We start from the raw sequence: 20,662 nt of genomic DNA, 5'->3' as shown, positions 1-20,662 counted from the left end.
GGTCTACTTCTGAAAGCTCCCATGCGTGATACTTCTTTTTCATTATCAAATTGTTGTTGTGAAGTAAGTCTTATTATTTCACAGAAGGCAAAAGCAAGACCCAGAGAGTTCGATATTAAAACTCCAAATAAAAATCTTAACTTATCTACTTAAAAATATTGTAATATATAGTGGAACTATGTATAACTTTGTTCTGTGTTTTCCAAGTCTCCTATAAATGTGTTATCATACCTTCATAATTTAAAAAATAAAAATTAAAAAATAGATACTAAAAAAAAAAATAAGGTTCAGAAAAGTTGGGTAATCATGGAAAGACTCAGACAATTGAATTTAGAAGTTGGAGTTCACCCCTTCTTGTCTTTGGCTCTCCTTTTCTTAGACTGTGCAGCTTTAGCATAGCTTTTGAACTGTGGTGTTGGAGAAGACTCTTGACAGTCCCTTGGACAGCAAGGAGATCCAATCAGTCAATCCTAAAGGAACTCAGTCCTGAATATTCATTTGAAGGACTGATGCTGAAGCTGAAGCTCCAATACTCTGGCCACCTGATGCGAAGAACTGACTCACTGGAAAAGACCCTGATGCTGGGAAAGATTGAAGGCAGGAGGAAATGGGGACGATAGAGGATGAGATGGCTGGATGGCATCACCGACTCGATGGGCATGAGTTTGAGCAAGCTGCGGGAGTTGGTGATGGATGGGGAAGCGTGGCATGCTGCACTTCATGGGGTTGCAAAGAGTTGGACACCACTGAGCGACTGAACTGAAGTGAAATGAAGTCCCCTCAAGGTCAACCCCTGCCTATGTTTGTAGTACCAGCCCTCATCACACTGTCAGACACATCCTTTATTTCTTCTCTGCTGGAGTCCTTTATTGCGGTTGCTTGCACTCTCATTCATTTGGGACTGTGCACATGGATATTTTCTTCTTCTTCTTGTCCAGTAGGCTAGCTCCTAGTCATCTGTTAAAACCCAACTCAGAGTTTACTTGCTCTATGTAGCCTTTTCTGATTGTTTCAACCAATTGTTTCTTACTGTCTTCTTCACTCAAACAGCAATTTGAACCTATCTGTTATGGTGGTGGTTGGTGGTGATTTAGTTGCTGTGTTCGACTGTTGTAACCCCATAGACTATAGCCCACCAGGCTTCTCTGTCCATGGGATTTCCCAGGCCAGAATACTGGGGTGGGTTGCCGTTTCCTTCCCCAGAGAATCTGCCCCTCCCAAGGATCAAACTCAAGTCTCTTGCATTTCAGGCAGTCTCCTGCCTTGCAGGTGAATTCTTAACCAACTGAGCCACCAGGGAAGCCTGTTATGGTACTTCCCTACTACAGTGAGACTCAATGCAAACTAGTTTTTATCCTCCACTGAACTCTAAGAAATCAAACTGATTTTTTTTTCATGTCATAAACCCAACACCAAACATAGAAATTTCTTGATAATTGCACAAAATAAGAATGTATAGAATATATTTCATCAAAGAGACAGAAAACTAATTGCCTCCCTAGTTTTTTTGGAGGGACACATAAAAACAGAACTGTTCAAATACTTACATCCTAGGACCAAGAATCCCATGATGAGTAGTCCAATGCCAGCAGGACCAAAGTGTACATTATCTCTTAGTGGCTGATAAACATTAGGTTGACCTCCAACATAACCATTTGTGTCACCAGCATAAGTATTTTTGCCAGTATCAACACCAGTTATATAGCCATTAATGGTAACATGTCTGGAAGTAAGGCCATATTCAGTGGTAGTACTTCCATTTAAATTTGTACGATCAGTTTCCCAGCCACCATTTTCAAGGTTAATAACAATTGTACCAGTACACGTTCTTTGAAGAGCATCTGTAACAAAGTTTAAAATGAAAGAAATATTTTATACATGTAGTTTAATAATTGTTGGACGATACAAAACTATTTTCTCTTTGCATAAATACTTATTTCAGTGTCTTAATTCCTACCAATTCAATAACCCCCCATATTGTCTTTTGTCTGTGACTCAGTTTTTAAATCAAATCATTACGAGTAAATATTAGTGCTTGAGCAAAACTGTTCCATGAGTTGAGAAACATGCACAATAAACATCACGACATTATGTGTTGGTCAGCAGTGTGTTATAAGCCCATGTGGAGACATTTCTAGACTATGTGTTGCATACTTCTCCATATTTTGTTTGCTGTTTTACTGTCTTTCATCTTCTTTTTTTTTTTTTTTTCTTTTTATAGGCTGACAAAACCAACAGACTTTGAGCAGGTTGGTCTGTCATTTGTATAGAAATCACCTACTGATAAAACATCATATCCTCAAACTCACAACTGTCAGTTCAAATGACTCATAGGAGGGAGAATTTGGCACTATTGGAGGTGGGGGGAGGTGGATTTTCATTATTAATAAAGTGAAGAACTTTTGTTTCACCATCAGATATTCCAAATTTGCTTTCTTCTTGTCCTTCGAAGTTTTGGTAAATTATTGTCTTTGTTGGCTAAACATGAGAGGAGAGATCTTTGTGATTTGTTTCAACTTAATGGCTCCACACTTGCTATTGGTTTCAGCAAGTTACTATAATTGTTATTGTTGTTCAGTTGCTAAGTTGTGTCAGACTCTTGCAACCCCATGAGCTGTATTATCTCTATTTTATAGATATAAGTTTTGTTGTCAGACTTTGTCATCATTGTCATTCTAGAATCTGGCACAACAGCTAACGTTTGGTTAGAATTCAACACATAGTTTCTGAATAAATGAATAAAAGTATTCCTGAAAGCAGGTGATAGAGACAGGCTTACATCCTAGTCTGTGTGCATGTGTGCATGTGTGCCCAGTTGTGTCTGATTCTTTGCAACCCAATGGACTGTAGCCCAGCAGGCTCTGTCCATGGAATTTTCTAGGCAAGAATTCTGGAGCAGGTTGCCATTTTCTACACCAGGGGGTCTTCCTGACCTAGCGATTGAACCCACATCTCTTGAGTCTCCTGCATTGGCAAGCAGATTCTTGGCTACTGCACCACCTGAGAAGCCCACATCCTAATCTACCTGAAATCAAAGTCCATGTCATTTCAGTCAAGCTAAGCTGATTCTATTGTTATTGCTGTGTCAGAGTACAACAATTCTATTGTTACTGTTTTTGTTATTTTTATTATTATCATCAGATCCAATGTTTATCCCAGAAAACTATTTTTTAATGACAAAGGTAATGTTCCCTACTTGCCCTAAACCAACAGTTTTAGTAAGCTTAAGTTTCAATTTACCCTTCATGTGTCCAGTTAAGCTTGATGTGGGGTATAAGAAAAGGAGTAAACTAGCAATTGCCTAAGACAATTTCAGCACTGAAATAAGCTTTATCTGTGGATGGAATAAACATTTCTATTTGTAATATGCTTTCCTCCTAGTGATCTAACATAGTTTAAAGCTGTTGGTCTTGAAAAGTAATAAACTTGCTAATTCCAAATTGCTTACATGAAGTTGTACATCAGCTAAGGATCATATAAAGTTAAGCTAGCTTGGCTTTGTGTCTATTTGAAAATAATTTTACAATATCATTAAAAATTTTCAATTACCGACATTAATAGGAACTAACATTGATTGAAAGTCAGCACTTGTCTAGCACTTTACTGTAATAACTCCTTGAATGTGAAAGTGTTATTTGCTCAGTCATCTCTGACTCTTTGCAACCCCATGGGCTGTATAGCTCACTGGGCTCCCCTGTCCATGGAATTCTCCTGGCAAGAATAATGGAGTGGGTTGCCATGCCCTTCTCCAGGGGATTTTCCCCACCCTGGGATCGAACCCAGGTCTCTCACATCACAGGCAGATTCTTTACTGTCTGAGCCACCAGGGAAGTACCTAATAACTCCTTAAATCCATAATGTTACTGTCCCACTTTATGGAAGAAAATCTGAGGGATGAATGGGTTAAATAACTTCTCTAAAATCTGTAGCTAGTAAGTGATGGTACAATATACCAATCCAGTTTCATCCCAGAGCTCACTGTCCTAACCATAAATTATAATGTCTCTTGTATCATTCAAGATTTGATTTTATAATGCCCAGTATGATAATTTTTGTTGGAAAAAGGGTACTTCAAAATACAATAATTAAAATTTTAGTTTCTGAATGTATATGTATATACAAATTCCATATATATATAATATAACTGTATACGTAAATTTCATGAGAAGGGAAAAAAATAAGCTGATTTCTTACCATCAATAGATAGAATTGTTCCTTGGTATTTTCCCCCAAGTATTTTGTACTGTTCCATAGTAACTTTATTTCTCAAAGTAATTACAGCTGTTTTTGAGTCAATAGCGAGCAGGTCAGTTGGATTTCTTCCCATTACGTATCTGTTTTTGAAAGACAGTGGCACAAATTAATGTTAGTTATGTAGAGAGAGAGAGATTGATTTTGATTTTTTTTAAAGGATAATTGCTTTACAGTGTTGTGTTGGTTTCTGCTGCCATCCAGTGTGAATCAGCCCTAGGTAAACATATGTTCCTTCCCTCTTAGACTTCCCTTCCACCCCCCATCCCCTCCCACCCCTCTAGGTTTTCCCAGAGCTCCCTGTGTTATACAGCAACTTCCCACTAGCTATCTATTTTACATATGTTAATGTATATGTTTCAATGCTTCTCTAATTCATCCCACCTTCTCCTTCCCCTGCTGTGACCACAAGTCTGTTCTCTATGTCTGTGTCTCTATTCCTACCTGCAAATAGGCTCATCAGTACCATTTTTCTAGATTCCATAGATTTGCATTACTATACAATATTTATTTTTCCCTTTCTGATTTCACTCTGTATAATTAGCTCTAGGTTCATCCACCTCACTAGAACTGACTCAATCATTCCTTTTTATAACTGAGTAATATTCCATTGTATATGCGTACCACATTTTATCCATTCATCTGTCAATGGACATCTTCCATGCCCTAACTTATTGTAAATAGTGCTGCAGTGAACATTAGGGTACATGTGTCTTTTTGAATTATGGTTTTTTCAGGGTATGTGCCCAGTAGTGGGATTGCTGAGTCAAATGGTAGCTTTAGTCCTAGATTTTTTAAAAAAGAAATCTCCATACTGTTCTCCATCATGGCTGTATCAGTTTACATTCCCACCAACAGGAGGGATGTAGGAGGGTTCCCTTCTCTCTATACCCTCTCTAGCATTTATTGTTTGTAGATTTTTTGATGATGGCCATTCTAACTGGTGGGAGGTGATTGTTTTGATTTTAAAACATGTTTCCTGCCAGTAGATGTAACCCCTGGATATAATTTTCAATCATTAGAAACTTTGTCTGAGGACATTCAGAAATGGAGGGAGATTTAAATTTAAGAAAAAGAATTAAGCAACCACTTGTGATGGAATGTCTATTACATCCATTTGGATGTCTGAATAATCCCTTGATACTTTCAGCCTCATTTTCATTTGATTTTGGTAGCATCAGAACTGTCCTCGACAACCCAGATACTGGGACTTCCTGGACTGCTGCTAATCCTAAACTTTTCTCTTACCAAAGAAGTTATTTTTTCAGAGCTTGGCTTTCATCCCTTTCCTATTTCTAACCCCTCCCCATATACACAGTGAATTTACAGGATTTCTTGTGGATTCCAAACTCCATCCTTGTCTTGCACCTCTATCCTATTCTCTATTCTCTTCCTCTCTTCATCTTTGACTTTGAAGTTTTCCTTCCATTTATATGTTTGTTAGACATACATTGGTTAGAGAACTCTCTGTGTTGGGCATTGTGCTAAACGTGGGGAATAGAACTTGGAAAGGAGTCAGAGGTAGGGGTGTGGTCTTCCCTCAGTGAACTCACATCAGTGGAGTACAAGAGAGCTTATCAGCAATGGTGGTGCAAAGGCTGTAGATAGTAATGCCTATGTGGAATCTGAAAACAATTTGTGTGGATGATCGTATTTATAAAGCAGAAATAGAGACAGATATAGAGAACAGATATATGGATACCAAGGTGGAAGGAGGGGTGTGATGAATTAGGAGATTGGAACTGACATATATACTCTGTTGATACCATGTATAAAATAGGTAACTAATAAGAAGCTACTGTATAGCTCAGGGAACTCTAGGCAGTACTCTGTGGTGACCTGTGGGGAGGAAACCAAAATGAAGGGATATATATATATGTTTAGCTGAATAACTTTGCTGTATAGTAGAAGCTAACACAACACTGGAAAGCAACATGCTCCAGCTCCTGCTCAATCACTGTCGTGTCCAGCTCTTTACAACCCCATGGACTGTAGCCTACCAGGCTCCTCTGTCCATGGAATTCTCCACTGGGGCAAGAATTGGGTGGCCAGGCCCTCCTCCAGGGGATCTTCCTGACCCAGGGATTGAACCCACGTCTCTTGCTTCTCCTGCGCTGGCAACTGGATTCTTTACCACTGAGCCACCTGGGAAGCCTTAAGCAACTATATTCCAATAACATTAAAAAAAACAAACAAACCAGTAATGGCACAGTGTGGTAAGAGCTGTAATACTCATATGGGTGAGTTGACTACAGAGCAAAAACTTTTAAAACCCATTTGTGAGGTCTTCCCAGAGAAGGCAATGGCACCCCACTCCAGTACTCCTGCCTGGACAGAGGAGCCTGGAAGGCTGCAGTCCATGGGGTCACTGAGGGTCGGACACGACTGAGCGACTTCACTTTCACTTTTCACTTTCATGCACTGGAGAAGGAAATGGCAACCCACTCCGGTGTTCTTGCCTGGAGAATCCCAGGGACAGGGGAGCCTGGTGGGCTGCCGTCTATGGGGTCACACAGAGTTGGACACGACTGAGGTGACTTAGCAGCAGCAGCAGTGAGGTCCTTCCACCCCACCATTGTTCTTGACTACAGACACTTTTAAAATACATGTGCACATATAATACAGTGATTTTTCATGATCAAGTAGAAACATTTGGATATGTAGAGTTTAAAAAAACCGACAAAGCATGAACTTTTCCTTAATGTAACCAACTTTTTCATATCAAGGTTATTGTTGATCAATATTAAGTGCTGATTAAAGTAAGAAAGTAACTGATATGAATTAGCTAAATCTAATTGATTTCAATGGGTGGATTTGCAATGGGAAAATCAATCAATCAAATCTTCCAAGGGGAATACCATGATATGTGGACATCAGCTAAACTGATCAATAAAACATCTAAACACAGGAGTGTCAAACTTTCAAGATACAATTATTTTCACATTTTAAACCTTCACACTTTCCATCTTACATTTTTCACAGATTTTTATACTTTCTTAAACACTCTAAGTAACAGTTCACCAGTTTGTATGTTATATGATTGAATTTCAAAAATAGTGAAAACGATTTTAATTCAGATACAGTTCAATATGTGGTGAAAATTAGTTGGAAAAAATCAGTCTTACCTGACAGTTGTTGAAGGCTGAAGAGTGTCAAGATCCAAAGCTACATAGTCTCCTATTCTATAGTTTTGTCCCATATTACTATTTACTACAAATGTCTTTGAACCTGGACGGAACACTGAGCCTTCAATTACATTTAACACGGTCACAGAGACTGCAGTTGCTGTGAGTTTATATTGAGACATAATTGATTGATGAAATTCAGCTTTATTTCTAACACCAAGACTAAGCTGCAGATTATTCATAGCTTCAAAATCTAGGGGCTAGAAAATACAGAGTGAAATGGTTTTACTAGAAGGAGAAAAAGCATTCTAGAGGAAAAAGAAATTCTTTGATTAGAGGCAAAAGAAATTCTTATATCTTTAATAAAATATAAAAACATATAAATACACAATCTATTCTTACTTTATGTTCAATTCAATACAAACACATGAAAATACAGTAAGAAAAAAATCCAGTAGTCTTAGATCCTTTGTTGAAAAAGTTAAAAATGTGTGAGTTCTAACTGTCCATCAAATTAAAAAATTTAAAATAATACAGATGGTCAAATCCATTGGTTTTGTAGTGCAAAGAGAGCTTATGTTAGCTGCTATCATTTCACGTTTCTCAGAAAATAGCCCTATTTATTACAAAGAATGGGCCAAATATATCTAGTCTCAATCATTTGACTGATTTTATCCATAAAGAACTATTTACAAGAAATTTTATTTTGTATATGTGATTTCTTTCAATAAATCAAATAATAGAATATAATATGTAAATAATGAAATCCATAGTTTATTCAATATATCCAGGAAAAAATTCATTTTACATTATAAAATTATCAAGTAGTCATTTTCATTATGAAAGATGTTGTCAAAATCCACTACTCATATAATCCACAACTATGCAGTATGCACGTAAATACCAGCTACATTTTTCTAAATTTTCACAAGAGTAGATTAGATGACCATCAATTCACACATTGAGCTCTCCAGTTAGCTAAAATTGTCAGTCTTTGTTCTAATATTATCTCTATTTGCAACTCCAAGAATGGTTATAAAATTATATATTTATACACATCATATGCACTTATTGTGGTGGACGGGGGAGCCTGGTAGGCTGCCATCTATGGGGTCGCACAGAGTCGGACACGACTGAAGCGACTTAGTAGCAGCAGCAGCAGTCACTAAGTCATGTACGACTCTTGCGGCCCCGTGGAATGTAGCCCACCACGCTCCTCTGTCCATAGGAGTTTCCAGGCAAAAATACTGAAGTAGATTGCCATTTCCTTCTCTGGGGGATCTGCCCGACCTAGGGGTCGAACCTGGGTCTCCTGCACTGCAGACAAATTCTTTACTGACTGAGCTACCAGGAAAGCTCTATGCACTTACTACATGCATATAATCCTAACAAAAAATTGATACATGATGTCACACACATCTGGGAAAAAAATCAACGTTAATCCCATTGTACAGATAGAGATATTGAGGCCAGATAGATAAATCAATTTTCTAAAGTAACATCATAGTTTGGGGTGTAATAGGTTAGGACTCAGTTTTCCCAGCATGGAATTCTAGATAGGATAGTGGAAAAAAAGAATGTGAACCTCAATAGCTAGAGAAGTCGAGGTTTGAATGTCAGTTGTCCCACTTACTAGAGATGAGAACTGAGCAGGTTACAAACTCTCTCTGAACCTCAGTATGTGGGCATAGAAGCTAATTTGCAGGGATACTGTAGAGAATAAACTAAGGCATGTGCGCAATGACTAAGTGAATGGGAGCTCTAGGTATGGTGACATTTATGAAGACATATGAGACAAATGATCACACATTCCTATAGGGACACAATTCCTCAGGAGTTCATGTCCCAGGGCAGTTTTGAAGGAAGGAAATAGGTAAAAGAGGATTGCATTTTACCATGAGGAATATGTGTTGCATGCATCAGATACAATCCATGCACAGCCATTGCAGATTTTTTAAAATTGACTGACAGCAAAAGTCTAACAGCAGAGGGTGAAACTTTCACTGTCGATTCCCTAGGAGTCAGACAATTTTTCTCACTGAATCCCAGAGAAAATTCTACTGCAGTTAAATTGGTGGATAAATAATGTAGTGGAGACACAGAAGGACTCTGTTGACTGGGATGATCTGGACCAAATCTCTAGGGTATGTATGCCAGTAATAAGCCTGGGTCAGCAGCCAAAGTGAGATGAGAATTTGATAATCCTACAGTTACAGTGGGCTTCCCTTGTAGCTCAGCTGGTAAAGAATCTGCCTGCAATGTAGGAGACCCTGGTTCGATTCCTGGTTTGGAAAGATCTGCTGGAGAAGGGATAGGCTACCCACTCCAGTATTCTTGGGCTTCGCTGGTGGCTAGGCTGGTAAAGAATCCACCTGCAATGTGGGAGATATGGGTTCCATCCCTGGGTTGGGACGATCCCCTGGAGGAGGGCATGGCTACCCACTCCAGTATTCTGGCCCAGAGAATTCCATGGACTGTAGTCTAATTTTAATTTTGTAAAAAACTCTGGATAAACTAACAACTTTTAATTCATATGATGAATATTGTTAGTGAATAATAATTGATGTACAGGGACACCATTGTATTGACAGGGACACCATTTTTTAGGCCATGTTGAATCTGCTTCAAAATAAAATTCTTCAAACTGAAAGGATTAATCAATTATTGTTGCAAGCATAAAACAAGATTCATGTTTAAAAATGCTTTCCCTTTATATGATCCCTGAGGGAATATTGTATTGGTAGGAAAGAGTTTCAAATAAAAACTTCAGTGCCTATTTTTATAAAATGATATAAGCAGAAAAACTCTCTATAAAAGGCTCTATATTATATATAACCCTAAAACACAGTAATTTTTATTCTTTTACCCATTCAAGTTTGTGAAGTGTCAACATCATTTTAAGATTACCACTTTGAAAAAAAGCCAAGAAAACAAAATATTGGATAGGATATAATAGGGTACCATACCTTAACAACCTTTAAAGTTCCCACATTTGTTCTTTCATTCATTTCTATTTCAAACCAATTCCCCTCATTTCCAGAGATGAAGAAAATGACTGCCATCCAGTTAGCTGAGAACTCCTCATCCAAATCTATTACTCTAATCTGGAGCAAATTTGAATTCAGAGTATTTTCTTCAATGCTTATGGATTGCTGAAACAAGAAATAAAAATGTTTTAGCACAAACTATGTGAGAAAGAGAATTATACTAGTTTTATATAGAATGTTTATAATTATTCATGATATAGAAAGGGGATCCATGTTTGTGGTCTGACTTTTCATTGTTCAAATAAGGGTTTTTTTCATATGTATTATACAAACAAACATGAGATGAAATATGTGTGTACCTTTGTGTTATGACTTAAAAATAACTAACATGTACATCTGTAAAGAGAATTGTTAGAACAAATTTTAGAAGGTAAGGAAAGTAAAGTTATTAAATTCAAGGACTGGACTTTGCTGGTGGTCCAGTGGCTGAGACTCCATCTTCCAGTGCAGAGGGTAGGGGTTTGATCCCTGGCTGGGGAACTAAGATCCCACATGCTGCATGGTGCCACACACACACACACACACACACACACACAGACCCCAAACTTTGGGACTTCCCTGGTGGTCCAGTGGCTAAGACTGAAAGCTTCTAATGCAGGGGGCCCAAGTTCAATCCATGGTCAGGGAATTAGATCCCACATGCTGCATCTAAGACCAGGTGCAGCCAAATAAATAAATACTTTAAAAAAATTCAAGGACTATTACTTACTGTTGGCAGTTCTATGTATGGGATGTTATCATTGACATCGAGGATTTTAATGTTGCATTCACACTCTGCTGACATACCATCTGCCCCACCATCTCGGTCTGAGCCTCTTACAGCTAGAGAGTACTGGGCATATTGCTAAAAAAGACACAACAAACAATATCACAGTTGATGTAGACAGTTCTTATTTTGTCTTGTACAAAGATCTTTTAAAAAGTTGGCTCAACATTTGCATAAATCTATGATGAAGATAGAGGTAACACAGAATGTTGAAAATTCACAAATCTCACATGAATCGATATGAAGTTGCCACTTCTATTCCCAACAATGCCTATCCAGCATTATTTAAAAGAAGCAAAAATTTTAAAAGCTTTCATTCCTTATTATATGCTGAAAAATAATATAAAGGACGAAGCAGACCGAAATTGTCAGGAGGGGAGAGATTGTTTACCAGGAATTTATAGAATGAAAATTCTGTACCTAAATTATTAGCCCCTGAATGTGCAAGTAGAATAAAGAGATAGCAAATGTTTGCATTTCTGGGGAGTGGCAGGACGTGGCAGTACAGTTACTGATGATCTGTTTTCTTGATTCTATTCTATGGTACTTAAATTTTTAGAAGCTGGTAAAAGCCATGAAGCCTTTTCTAGATATATGTATGTGTGCATCCTCACTCAAAGTTCATATACTTTTAGAGGATTCATAGTTAGAGATGTCTTGAGGGCTCTCCACAAATCCCAGGTTAAGAATATCTGCTCTGAAAAAAAGAGAGAGGCCTCAAATGAATAAGATTAGATATGAAAAAAAGAGAAGTAACAATGGACACCACAGAAATCACGAGAAACTACTACAAGCAACTGTACACCATAAAATGGACAACCTGGAATAATAAAGGGACAAGTTCTTAGAAAGGTACAATCTCCCAAGACTGAACCAGAAAGGAACAGAAAATATGAACAGACTAGTCACAAGTACTAAAATTGAAACTGTGACTTTAAAACTCCCAACAAATAAAAATCTAGGACCAGATGGCTTTGCCAGTGAATCCTATCAAACATTTAGAGAAGAGTTAACACCTATTCTTTTGAAACTATTCCAAAAAATTGCAGGGGAAGGAATATTCCCAAACTTATTCTATGAGGCCACCATCACCCTCTTATAAAAAACAGACAAAGATACCACAAAAAAGAAAATTATAGGCCCATATCACTGATGAAAATGGACATGAAAATCCTCAACAAAATACTAGCAATCCAAATCCAACAATACATTAAGAGGATTATACCCCATGATCAAGAGGGATTTATCCCAGGGATGCAAAGATTTTTCAGTACCTGCAAATCAATCAATGTGATACATCACATCAACAAATTGAAGACGAAACACATATGATCATCTTCATTGCCATCATCAAAAGAAAAGCGTTTGACAAAATTCAATACCCATTTATGATAAAACTCTTCATAAAGTGAGCATAGAAGGAACATACCTCAACATAATAAAGGCCAAATATGATAAACCTACAACTAAAATTCTACTCATTGGTGAAAAGCTAGAAAATGTTTCCTCTAAGATCAGGAACAAAGGAACAAGACAAGGATATCCACTCTTGCCACCTTTACTCAGCATAGTTTTGGAAATCTTAGCCACAACAATCAGAGAAAATGAAATAAACTGAGTCCAAATTGGGGAAGAAAAAAAGTAAAACTGTCACTATTTGCAGATGACATGATACTATATATAGAAAATCCCAAAGATGCTACTAGAAAGCTAGAGCTCATCAATGTATTTGGTAAAGTTGCAGGATACAAAATTAATACACAGAAATCTGTTGCTCTCACAATGAAATCTATACTCTCACAATGAAGCCTCAGAGAGAGAAACAATTTTATTTCTCATCACATCAAAAAGAATAAAATACCTGGGGATAAACCTACCTAAGGAGACAAAAGACCTGCACTCTGAAAACTATAAGATGCTGATGAAAGAAATCAAAGATGACACAAACAGATGGAAGAATATACCATGTTCTTGAATTGGAAGAATCAATATTGTCAAAATGACTGCACTACCCAAGGGAATCTACAAATTCAATGCAATTCCTACCAAATTACCAATGATGTTTTTCACAAAACTAGAACAAAAAATCTTAAAAGTTGTATGGAGACACAAAAGATCCTGAAAAGCCAATGCTCTCTTGACAAAAATGAAGCTAGGAAAATTAGACTCCCTGACTTCAGACTATACTACAAAGGTACAGTCATCAAAACAGTGTGTAACTGATACAAAAATAGAAGCATAGATCAATGGAACAAGATAGAAACCCAGAAGTAAATCCAGGCACCTATGATCAGTTAATTTACAACAAAAGAAGCAAGACTTTACAATGGAGGAAAGACAGTCTCTTCAATATTAAGAGGTATTCAGTGCTGAGAAAACTGGACAGCTACACGTAAAAAATGAAACTAGAACATTCTTTAACATCATACACAAAAATAACATCATACACAAAATAGATTAAAGATTTAAATGTAAGACTGGATATTATAAAACTTTTAGAAGAAAACATAGGCAGAACAGTCTTTCATATAAACTTCAGCAATATTTTTTTCTGAGCCATCTCCTATAGTAATGGAAATAAAAACAAAAATAACAGGACAGCAGTGGAGAAACAGACATAGAGAATAGACTTATGGACACGGCGAGAGGGGAGGAGAGATGTATGAAAAGAGCAATGTGGAAACTTACATTACCATATGTAAAATAGATAGCCAATGGGAATTTACTATATGGCTCAGGAAACGCAAACAGGGGCTCTGTTATCAACCTAGAGGGGTAGGATAGGGAGGGAGATGGGAGGGAGGTTCAAAAGGGAGGAGATATATGTATACCTATGGCTGATTCATATTAAAGTTTGACAGAAAACAATAAAATTCTGTAAAGCAATTATCCTTCCATAAAAAGAAATAAACAAGTGAAACCTAAATAAATTCAAAAGCTTTCGCACAGCTAAGGAGACCATAAACAAAATGAAAAGACAACCCAGAGACTGGGAGAAAATGATTTGAACACAAGGGATTAGTCTCCAAAATTTACAAACAGCCCATGTGGCTCTATATATGAAAAAACAAACAACCTAATCAAAAAATGGGCAGAAGATCTAAGTAGACATATATTCAAGGAAGACATCAGATGGCCAAAAGTACATGAAAAGATGTTTAGCATCACTAAAAATTAGAGAGATGCAAATCAAAACTACATTGAGATATTACCTCACACTAGAGGTAATATCAGCCAGAATGGCTGTCATAAAAAAATCTACACACAATAAATGCTGGAGAGGGTATAGAGAAAAGGGAACTCTCCTAAATTGTTGTTGGGAATGTAAATTGCTGTAGCCACTATGAAAAAAATATGGAAGTTCCTTAAGAAACTAAAAATAGAGCTGCTGTATAATCAGCAGTCCCACTCCTGGGCAATATCCAGAGAAAAACATGGTTTGAAAGGATGCATGCACCCCAGTGTTCACTGAAGTGCTGTTTACAATGACTAAGACATGGAAGCAACCTAAATGTCCATTGACAAATGAATTGGGTAAAGAAGATGTGGTAAATACGTACAATGGAATATTACTCAGCCATTAAAAAGAAAGAAATAATGCCTTTTCAGCAACATGGATGAAACTGGAGATGATCATACTAAGTGAAGTAAGTCAGACAGAGAAAGACAAATATCATATGATATTGCTTATATGTGGAATCTAAAAAAAAAATGATGCAAATGAACTTATTTACAAAGGGGAAACAGGCTCACAGACTTAGAGAACAAACTTGTGGTTACCAGGAAGGAAGGCTGGATGGGGAAGGATAGATTGTGAGTCTTGGATTGACTTGTACAAACTGCTATATTTAAAATAGATAAGCAACAAGACCCATTTTGTAGCACAGGGAACTCTGCTCAATATCATGTAACAATTTAAATGGGAAAGAATTTGAAAAAGAATAGATACATGTATGTGTATAGCTGAATCACTTTGCTGTACACCTAAAACAAATGCAACATTGTTAATTAACTATACTCCAATATAGACTAAAATTATAATAAAATAATACGTGCTCTAGTGGCTTGCCAGTGACTGCACAGTTCCTTTTTTTTTTTTTTTTTGCACAGTTCCTTTATTGTTTAGAGTTCTTCACCATTACAACTCTTTTCATGTTAAAGGTATCCCACTGGGCTCCTTAAGAAAGTTTGAGAGGGAAAAAACAGCTAAATAGTCAATTTCTTCTGATGGTAATTTTCAAACAAGTAATAAAGGACATAGTGATAACCTGGAAACTGATGGCATTTGGGTTATTATAGAGCACTAAAATAATCTGATTTATCCTAAATCCTGAATTGTTAGCAGGGAGATGGTCATTTAAAAATAGCTATAGCACTTAAAATTTAATTAAATATCAAGTAAATAAAATTTCCTTATTTATAACCCTGAAATTATGCACATCAGTTATATTCTATCAATATTAAAAAAACATAATGAAAAGTTGCTATTTTAAAATTAAATCAAGGGACCACATGGTATTATAGAAACCATGTGATGCTGATTCTAATTTGGTAACAATCAGTAATTATTTTTTAATTTGTAAGTGAATAGACTGGTCTGGATGTTACTGAATTCCTCTCCATCCTTCTGATTCTGTGAGTCATTTCCCAAAGTAAGCAGTGGGCTGTCAGTATGTGAGACATAGGAAGGGAAAAGGGAAAAAAGAGTTCACTTGTCAAATGAGCCTATGATAGGCTGGATTAAAGAAAGATAAGCACACAAAACAAAAAGGAAAGATAAGCAAGTTTCTTAACCTGTAAAAATTCTTGGGGCTTCTACTGTGTTCACCTGCTTTGTGACTCACCAAGATGGGGGACATTACAGCAATTGTTTCTTAAAATTTATTTCATTGTAGAACATACTTAGAAAAAATCAAGCTTTTACATCTACCTTGTGTGTATTTTTATGAACTTTTAGAATGTAGTTTCCTCAAATTGAGACAAATTCAGTAAATTAAATGGGAAATGAGTATAAAATCTATTTGAAGAATTATTTTCTTCATCTCACAGATATTTCTTATGTCATTCCTATTATGTGAAAAGGTTATGTAATCAGAATTTTAAACTATTGTTTTCTTTTCCATTTCTTTTTCTTAGAACACTTGCTTTTAGAATCAGTTCCATTGAGACTACAACCCACTGAAAAGAAAAAAAAAATACCTCTCTGTCTAGAAAATTATTCATTGTTCGAATTTCTCCAGTGTATCTGTTGATAATAAACATCGGTGAATCTGAAGGTTCTTGTCTTATGATCTTGAAGGCTATTTTTGAGTTCAAATTATTTGGTTCATCTGCATCAGTAGCATTGAGTACCATCACCAGTGTATCTAGAAGTCAAGAAAATTGGTTGCAGATGGACAATTTGCATTTTTGTTGTAATATAGTATACTGCTTTTCTAAAAAGTTAGTCCATGTAATGGGAACTCCACCATTTCCCCTTTCTATTTTTTCAACATATCAATATCTTAGCTCCTTTTCTATACCTTTATCTTGATGAAAAGATCACATTTTACCAGGAACTTTAGACATTACTGATATTTAAAACACAAGGAAATATTTTCTTCTGCTTTTACATTTCTTATTCTAGTGTAATTATTTTTTAAAGGCTTCTATGGTGAAACAAAGTGATATAAGGACAGACCAACTCTCCCAGCTACAGCACTTTCTAGCTATGTGATCTTGGCCTCAGTTTCCACATCTATAAATGGGGATGAAATTGGATTGTCCTCACTGAGTGTATGAAAGAATTAAATAGTTATATGAAATAAAATTATGTGAAGTTCCTGTTGAATAATACACATTCAGTAAATATATTTTATTATTCTATTTTGCATGGTCTCTAGTAAAGTGCTAGATATCTAGTAGGTTTAAAAAGATGCATATGTAATTACATACTGCACCTGTTCTTCACCTTTTCCAGTAATCTTGTTGGTAGTTTTGATGAAGGATGCTGGAGAATGTGAGGAGCTGCAAGCATTCATAAACTAGACTTTTCTATACTCAATTCTGCACAATTGGCCTTGTCTTTAGACATAAACTATCAGCTCCTGTCTCTCTCTCTCTCAATCTCTGTGTGTATTTATTTCAGCATTTTTAAGTGTTTTCAGAGGCAATTATTTCATTAATTATGGTGCATTCATACAATAAAATCTCATGAAACTCTTAAATGATGAAACCTGTATTTCCTAATATGAAAATGTGTTCAAAATATATTTAAAAATTCACGCTGTAGATTAGTATGTAAAATATGGTCACATTTGTTTCTTTGGAAATATGTTTATATATATTTACATGATTATAGAAAGTATGTACCTAAGTAGTGATTCTCTTTGCATCTGAAGAATGGTACAAAGGAGAGCAAAGAATGCATTTTATTCCATTTTTACTCACATTTTGTGAAATTTTGTAGTAAACCTTCTTATAGTAGTATTTTTAAAAGTTTAAAATATAGGGTATAATATTTTAACAAATAAAATGTAAGAATTATTTGAATTTACAAGAAATTATACTGCTTAAAGGAGAAGGCAATGGCACCCCACTCCAGTACTCTTGCCTGGAAAATCCCATTCACAGAGGAGCCTGGTAGGCTGCAGTCCATGGGGTCGCTGAGGGTCGGACACAACTGAGCGACTTCACTTTCACTTTTCACTTTCATGCACTGGAGAAGGAAATGGCAACCCACTCCAGTGTTCTTGCCTGGAGAATCCCAGGGACAGGGGAGCCTAGTGGGCTGCCGTCTATAGGGTCACACAGAATCGAACACGACTGAAGCAACTTAGCAGCAGCAGCGGCAGCATACTGCTTAAAAGTTAAAAGTACTATGGCAAGTTGAAGTTTTGAATTTAAATGAGACAGTATCTCTGCTGTTTTTTGATATATTTAGGACAATCTTCAGTGGTAACCTAAGCAGTTAATACACTATCTGCACAAGTGATTGAATATTTGGCAGTTAAAATATTGCTTTTAACAGTAATCCACAAGGAAGTAATTGCACGTTTAGATTGTGAAAGCTCTTGAGAGTAAATACTGGATCTAGTTTCTAGATTTTCTGGTGCCCTTCCTATGGTATCCCTTGAGATGGTCACCTTTAAATCCATATGGAAGACCAAACAAGATTAGACTTAAAATACATTTCAAATACATAAAATCGGTGATTTGACTAAAAAGCAAACATATTAATATGAAGGGGGAAATGCTTGTTTTGTATTTAGTGAAAGTTACTCAGTCATGTCCGACTCTTTGTGACCCCATGGACTATAGGCTCCTCCGTCCATGAAATTCTCCAGGCAAGAATACTGGAGTGGGGAGCCGTTCCCTTCTCCAGGGGATCTTCCCAACCCAGGGATCAAACCCAGGTCTCCCGCATTGTAGGCGTTTTGTATTTCTTTGCTGTCAAAAAAAGCTCTTGAAGATTATGAACACCAAATAGATTGTCTAGAGGTGATTTCTGTGAGTTAAAGTAGTTACATTTTTTTAAAAAAGCAATATGAATAGAAGTGGATGAGATTCCCCTTTAAGTAGTCAGTGTGTGTGTGTTAGTCAGTTGTATCTGACTCTTTGTGAACCCATGAACTGTAGCCTGCTAGGCTCCTCTGTCTATGGAGTTTTCCAGTCAAGAATACTGGAGTGGGTAGCCCTTCCCTTCTCCAGGGAGTCTTCCCTACCCTGGGGTTGAATCCAGGTCTCCTGCATTGCAGGCAGATTCTTTTCCCTTTGAGCCACCACAGAAACCCTCAAAGTAGTCAGACTGGGAGGCTAAATTCTCTTTGCAGTGCCTCTGTCATCACTGTGCAAAACACTTTGGGAATTTTTCCTTAGGAATCTACTACAGAGGTGGTGTGTGAGAAAATTCCTCCCGTTTCTTTAGCGTTGCTTCTTGTGTATGACAGTTGGAGCTGCTTCCACGGTTGACGGGAAAGCCATCATGGAGCCTTCCTCATGCCCTCCTGTTCTACATGCTTCTCCAAACTTATCTTTCACATTTGTGATGTAGTATCTTGACAAAGTTTAGCCTCTAGATGCCTGACTGTTAAGAATGATCTGGAAACCCAATAGTCTTGTTTACTTAATAAAGTAGAATAGATGCCTGACTGTTAAGAATGATCTGGAAACCCAATAGTCTTGTTTACTTACTTAATAAAGTAGAATACTTACTTGCGTTAGAATTTTCTTCTATTTCTCCTACAAAAGTAGACATAGAAAATACTGGAGGGTTGTCATTTATATCCAAAACCCTGACTCTAAGTTCAAGAGGTTTCTCTAAATCTTGGCCCAGTGAATTCAGAGCCCGACAATAGATCTAGGAGAGAAAAGAGGAATAATTACATGGTGCAACCCATAATTATTAAGTTCTCGCTTTCTCTGAGCATTATGCTTAGGTATTGTGGGAAACTAAAAGGACAGTGAGACATATGATTTCCGAGTAGGCACAAGCAGTACTTACAAGGGGAGGCAAACACAAAGTCAGAATCCCATTCGAGAAAAGGTAACATGATAAGTTATATAAAGGAAGAACAAAATATCTATGACTTCATAGGAGGATGTAATGACTGAGAGATCTTCAAAGAAAATTTCAACAGGTGAAGCAGACAATTGACAGGGTGTTCCAAGAAAAAGGATTCATGTGAGGAAGGAAGTGAAGTGGCAAAAACTCATTGCTTGGAATTAGGAATAGGGGTTATGGGGTTTGAGAATATGACAAAGAAGAGTCACACAGGGGCTTCAAAGAAATATAGCATTCATGGGATAAGTGGTAGCTATGTGGGTGTTTATATTATTATTATTTGTTGCTGTTCATTCGTTCAGTCATGTCCGACTCTTTGTGACCCCATGGACTGCAGCACACCAGCTTCACTTATTGGGTGTTCAGTTCAGTTCATCTCAGTCGCTCAGTCGTGTCCAACTCTTTGCGACCCCTTGAATCGCAGCACGCCAGGCCTCCCTGTCCATCACCATCTCCTGGAGTTCACTCAGACTCACGTCCATCGAGTCCATGATGCCATCCAGCCGTCTCATCCATAAGTGTTATGTATACCATTTTGCCTATTTGATATACAGTAAGTCCCCTACATATGAACCTTCAAGTTGCAAACTTTCAAAGATGCAAATGTATTATAAATCTATTCCAGTACAGTACTGTATAGCCAATTGTATTGGGTGCCTAGGCTAACTTTGCAGGACTTACGAATGCACTCCCAGAACAAAACTCGTTGGTGTGTAGGGAACTTGCTGTGCGTGTGTGCATGCTGAGTCACTTCAGTTGTGTCCAACTCTTTGTGACCCTGTGGACTGTAGCCCCCTGGGCTCCTCTGTCCATGGGGTTGTCCAGGCAAGAGTACTGGAGTTGGGTTGCCATGCCCTCCGCCAGGGGATCTTCCTGACCCAGGGATCGCATCTGCCTCTCTTCCATCTCCTACAGTGGCAGGTGGTTCTTT

The 20,662-nt window shown here is 37.2% G+C and overlaps 1 protein-coding gene and 1 long non-coding RNA gene across 2 annotated transcripts in view; one reads left to right on the top strand and one right to left on the bottom strand.

Moving 5' to 3' along the window:
- DSG1 (desmoglein 1) overlaps positions 1–20,662 on the bottom strand; it is a 44,708-nt gene that overhangs the window by 12,024 nt on the left and 12,022 nt on the right. The window contains exons 5-11 of the mRNA XM_040264795.1: positions 19,383–19,527; positions 16,389–16,555; positions 11,133–11,267; positions 10,343–10,528; positions 7,377–7,636; positions 4,195–4,334; positions 1,548–1,841 (exon numbers count right to left, since the gene is read on the bottom strand). Of these exons, the coding sequence (XP_040120729.1) occupies positions 1,548–1,841; positions 4,195–4,334; positions 7,377–7,636; positions 10,343–10,528; positions 11,133–11,267; positions 16,389–16,555; positions 19,383–19,527 (1,327 nt within the window). The remainder of the gene's footprint in view (positions 1–1,547; positions 1,842–4,194; positions 4,335–7,376; positions 7,637–10,342; positions 10,529–11,132; positions 11,268–16,388; positions 16,556–19,382; positions 19,528–20,662) is intronic.
- On the top strand, positions 6,325–7,169 carry LOC120881183. Its single transcript, XR_005725239.1, has 2 exons — positions 6,325–6,535; positions 6,810–7,169. It is a non-coding gene; the product is annotated as an uncharacterized LOC120881183 (long non-coding RNA).

This window comes from Oryx dammah, unplaced genomic scaffold (assembly GCF_014754425.2).
Source record: "Oryx dammah isolate SB20612 unplaced genomic scaffold, SCBI_Odam_1.1 HiC_scaffold_22, whole genome shotgun sequence".
Classification (NCBI taxonomy): Eukaryota; Metazoa; Chordata; class Mammalia; order Artiodactyla; family Bovidae; genus Oryx; species Oryx dammah.
The sequence above is the reverse complement of the archived record's forward strand: the minus strand, read 5'-3'. Positions and strand labels throughout refer to the sequence as shown.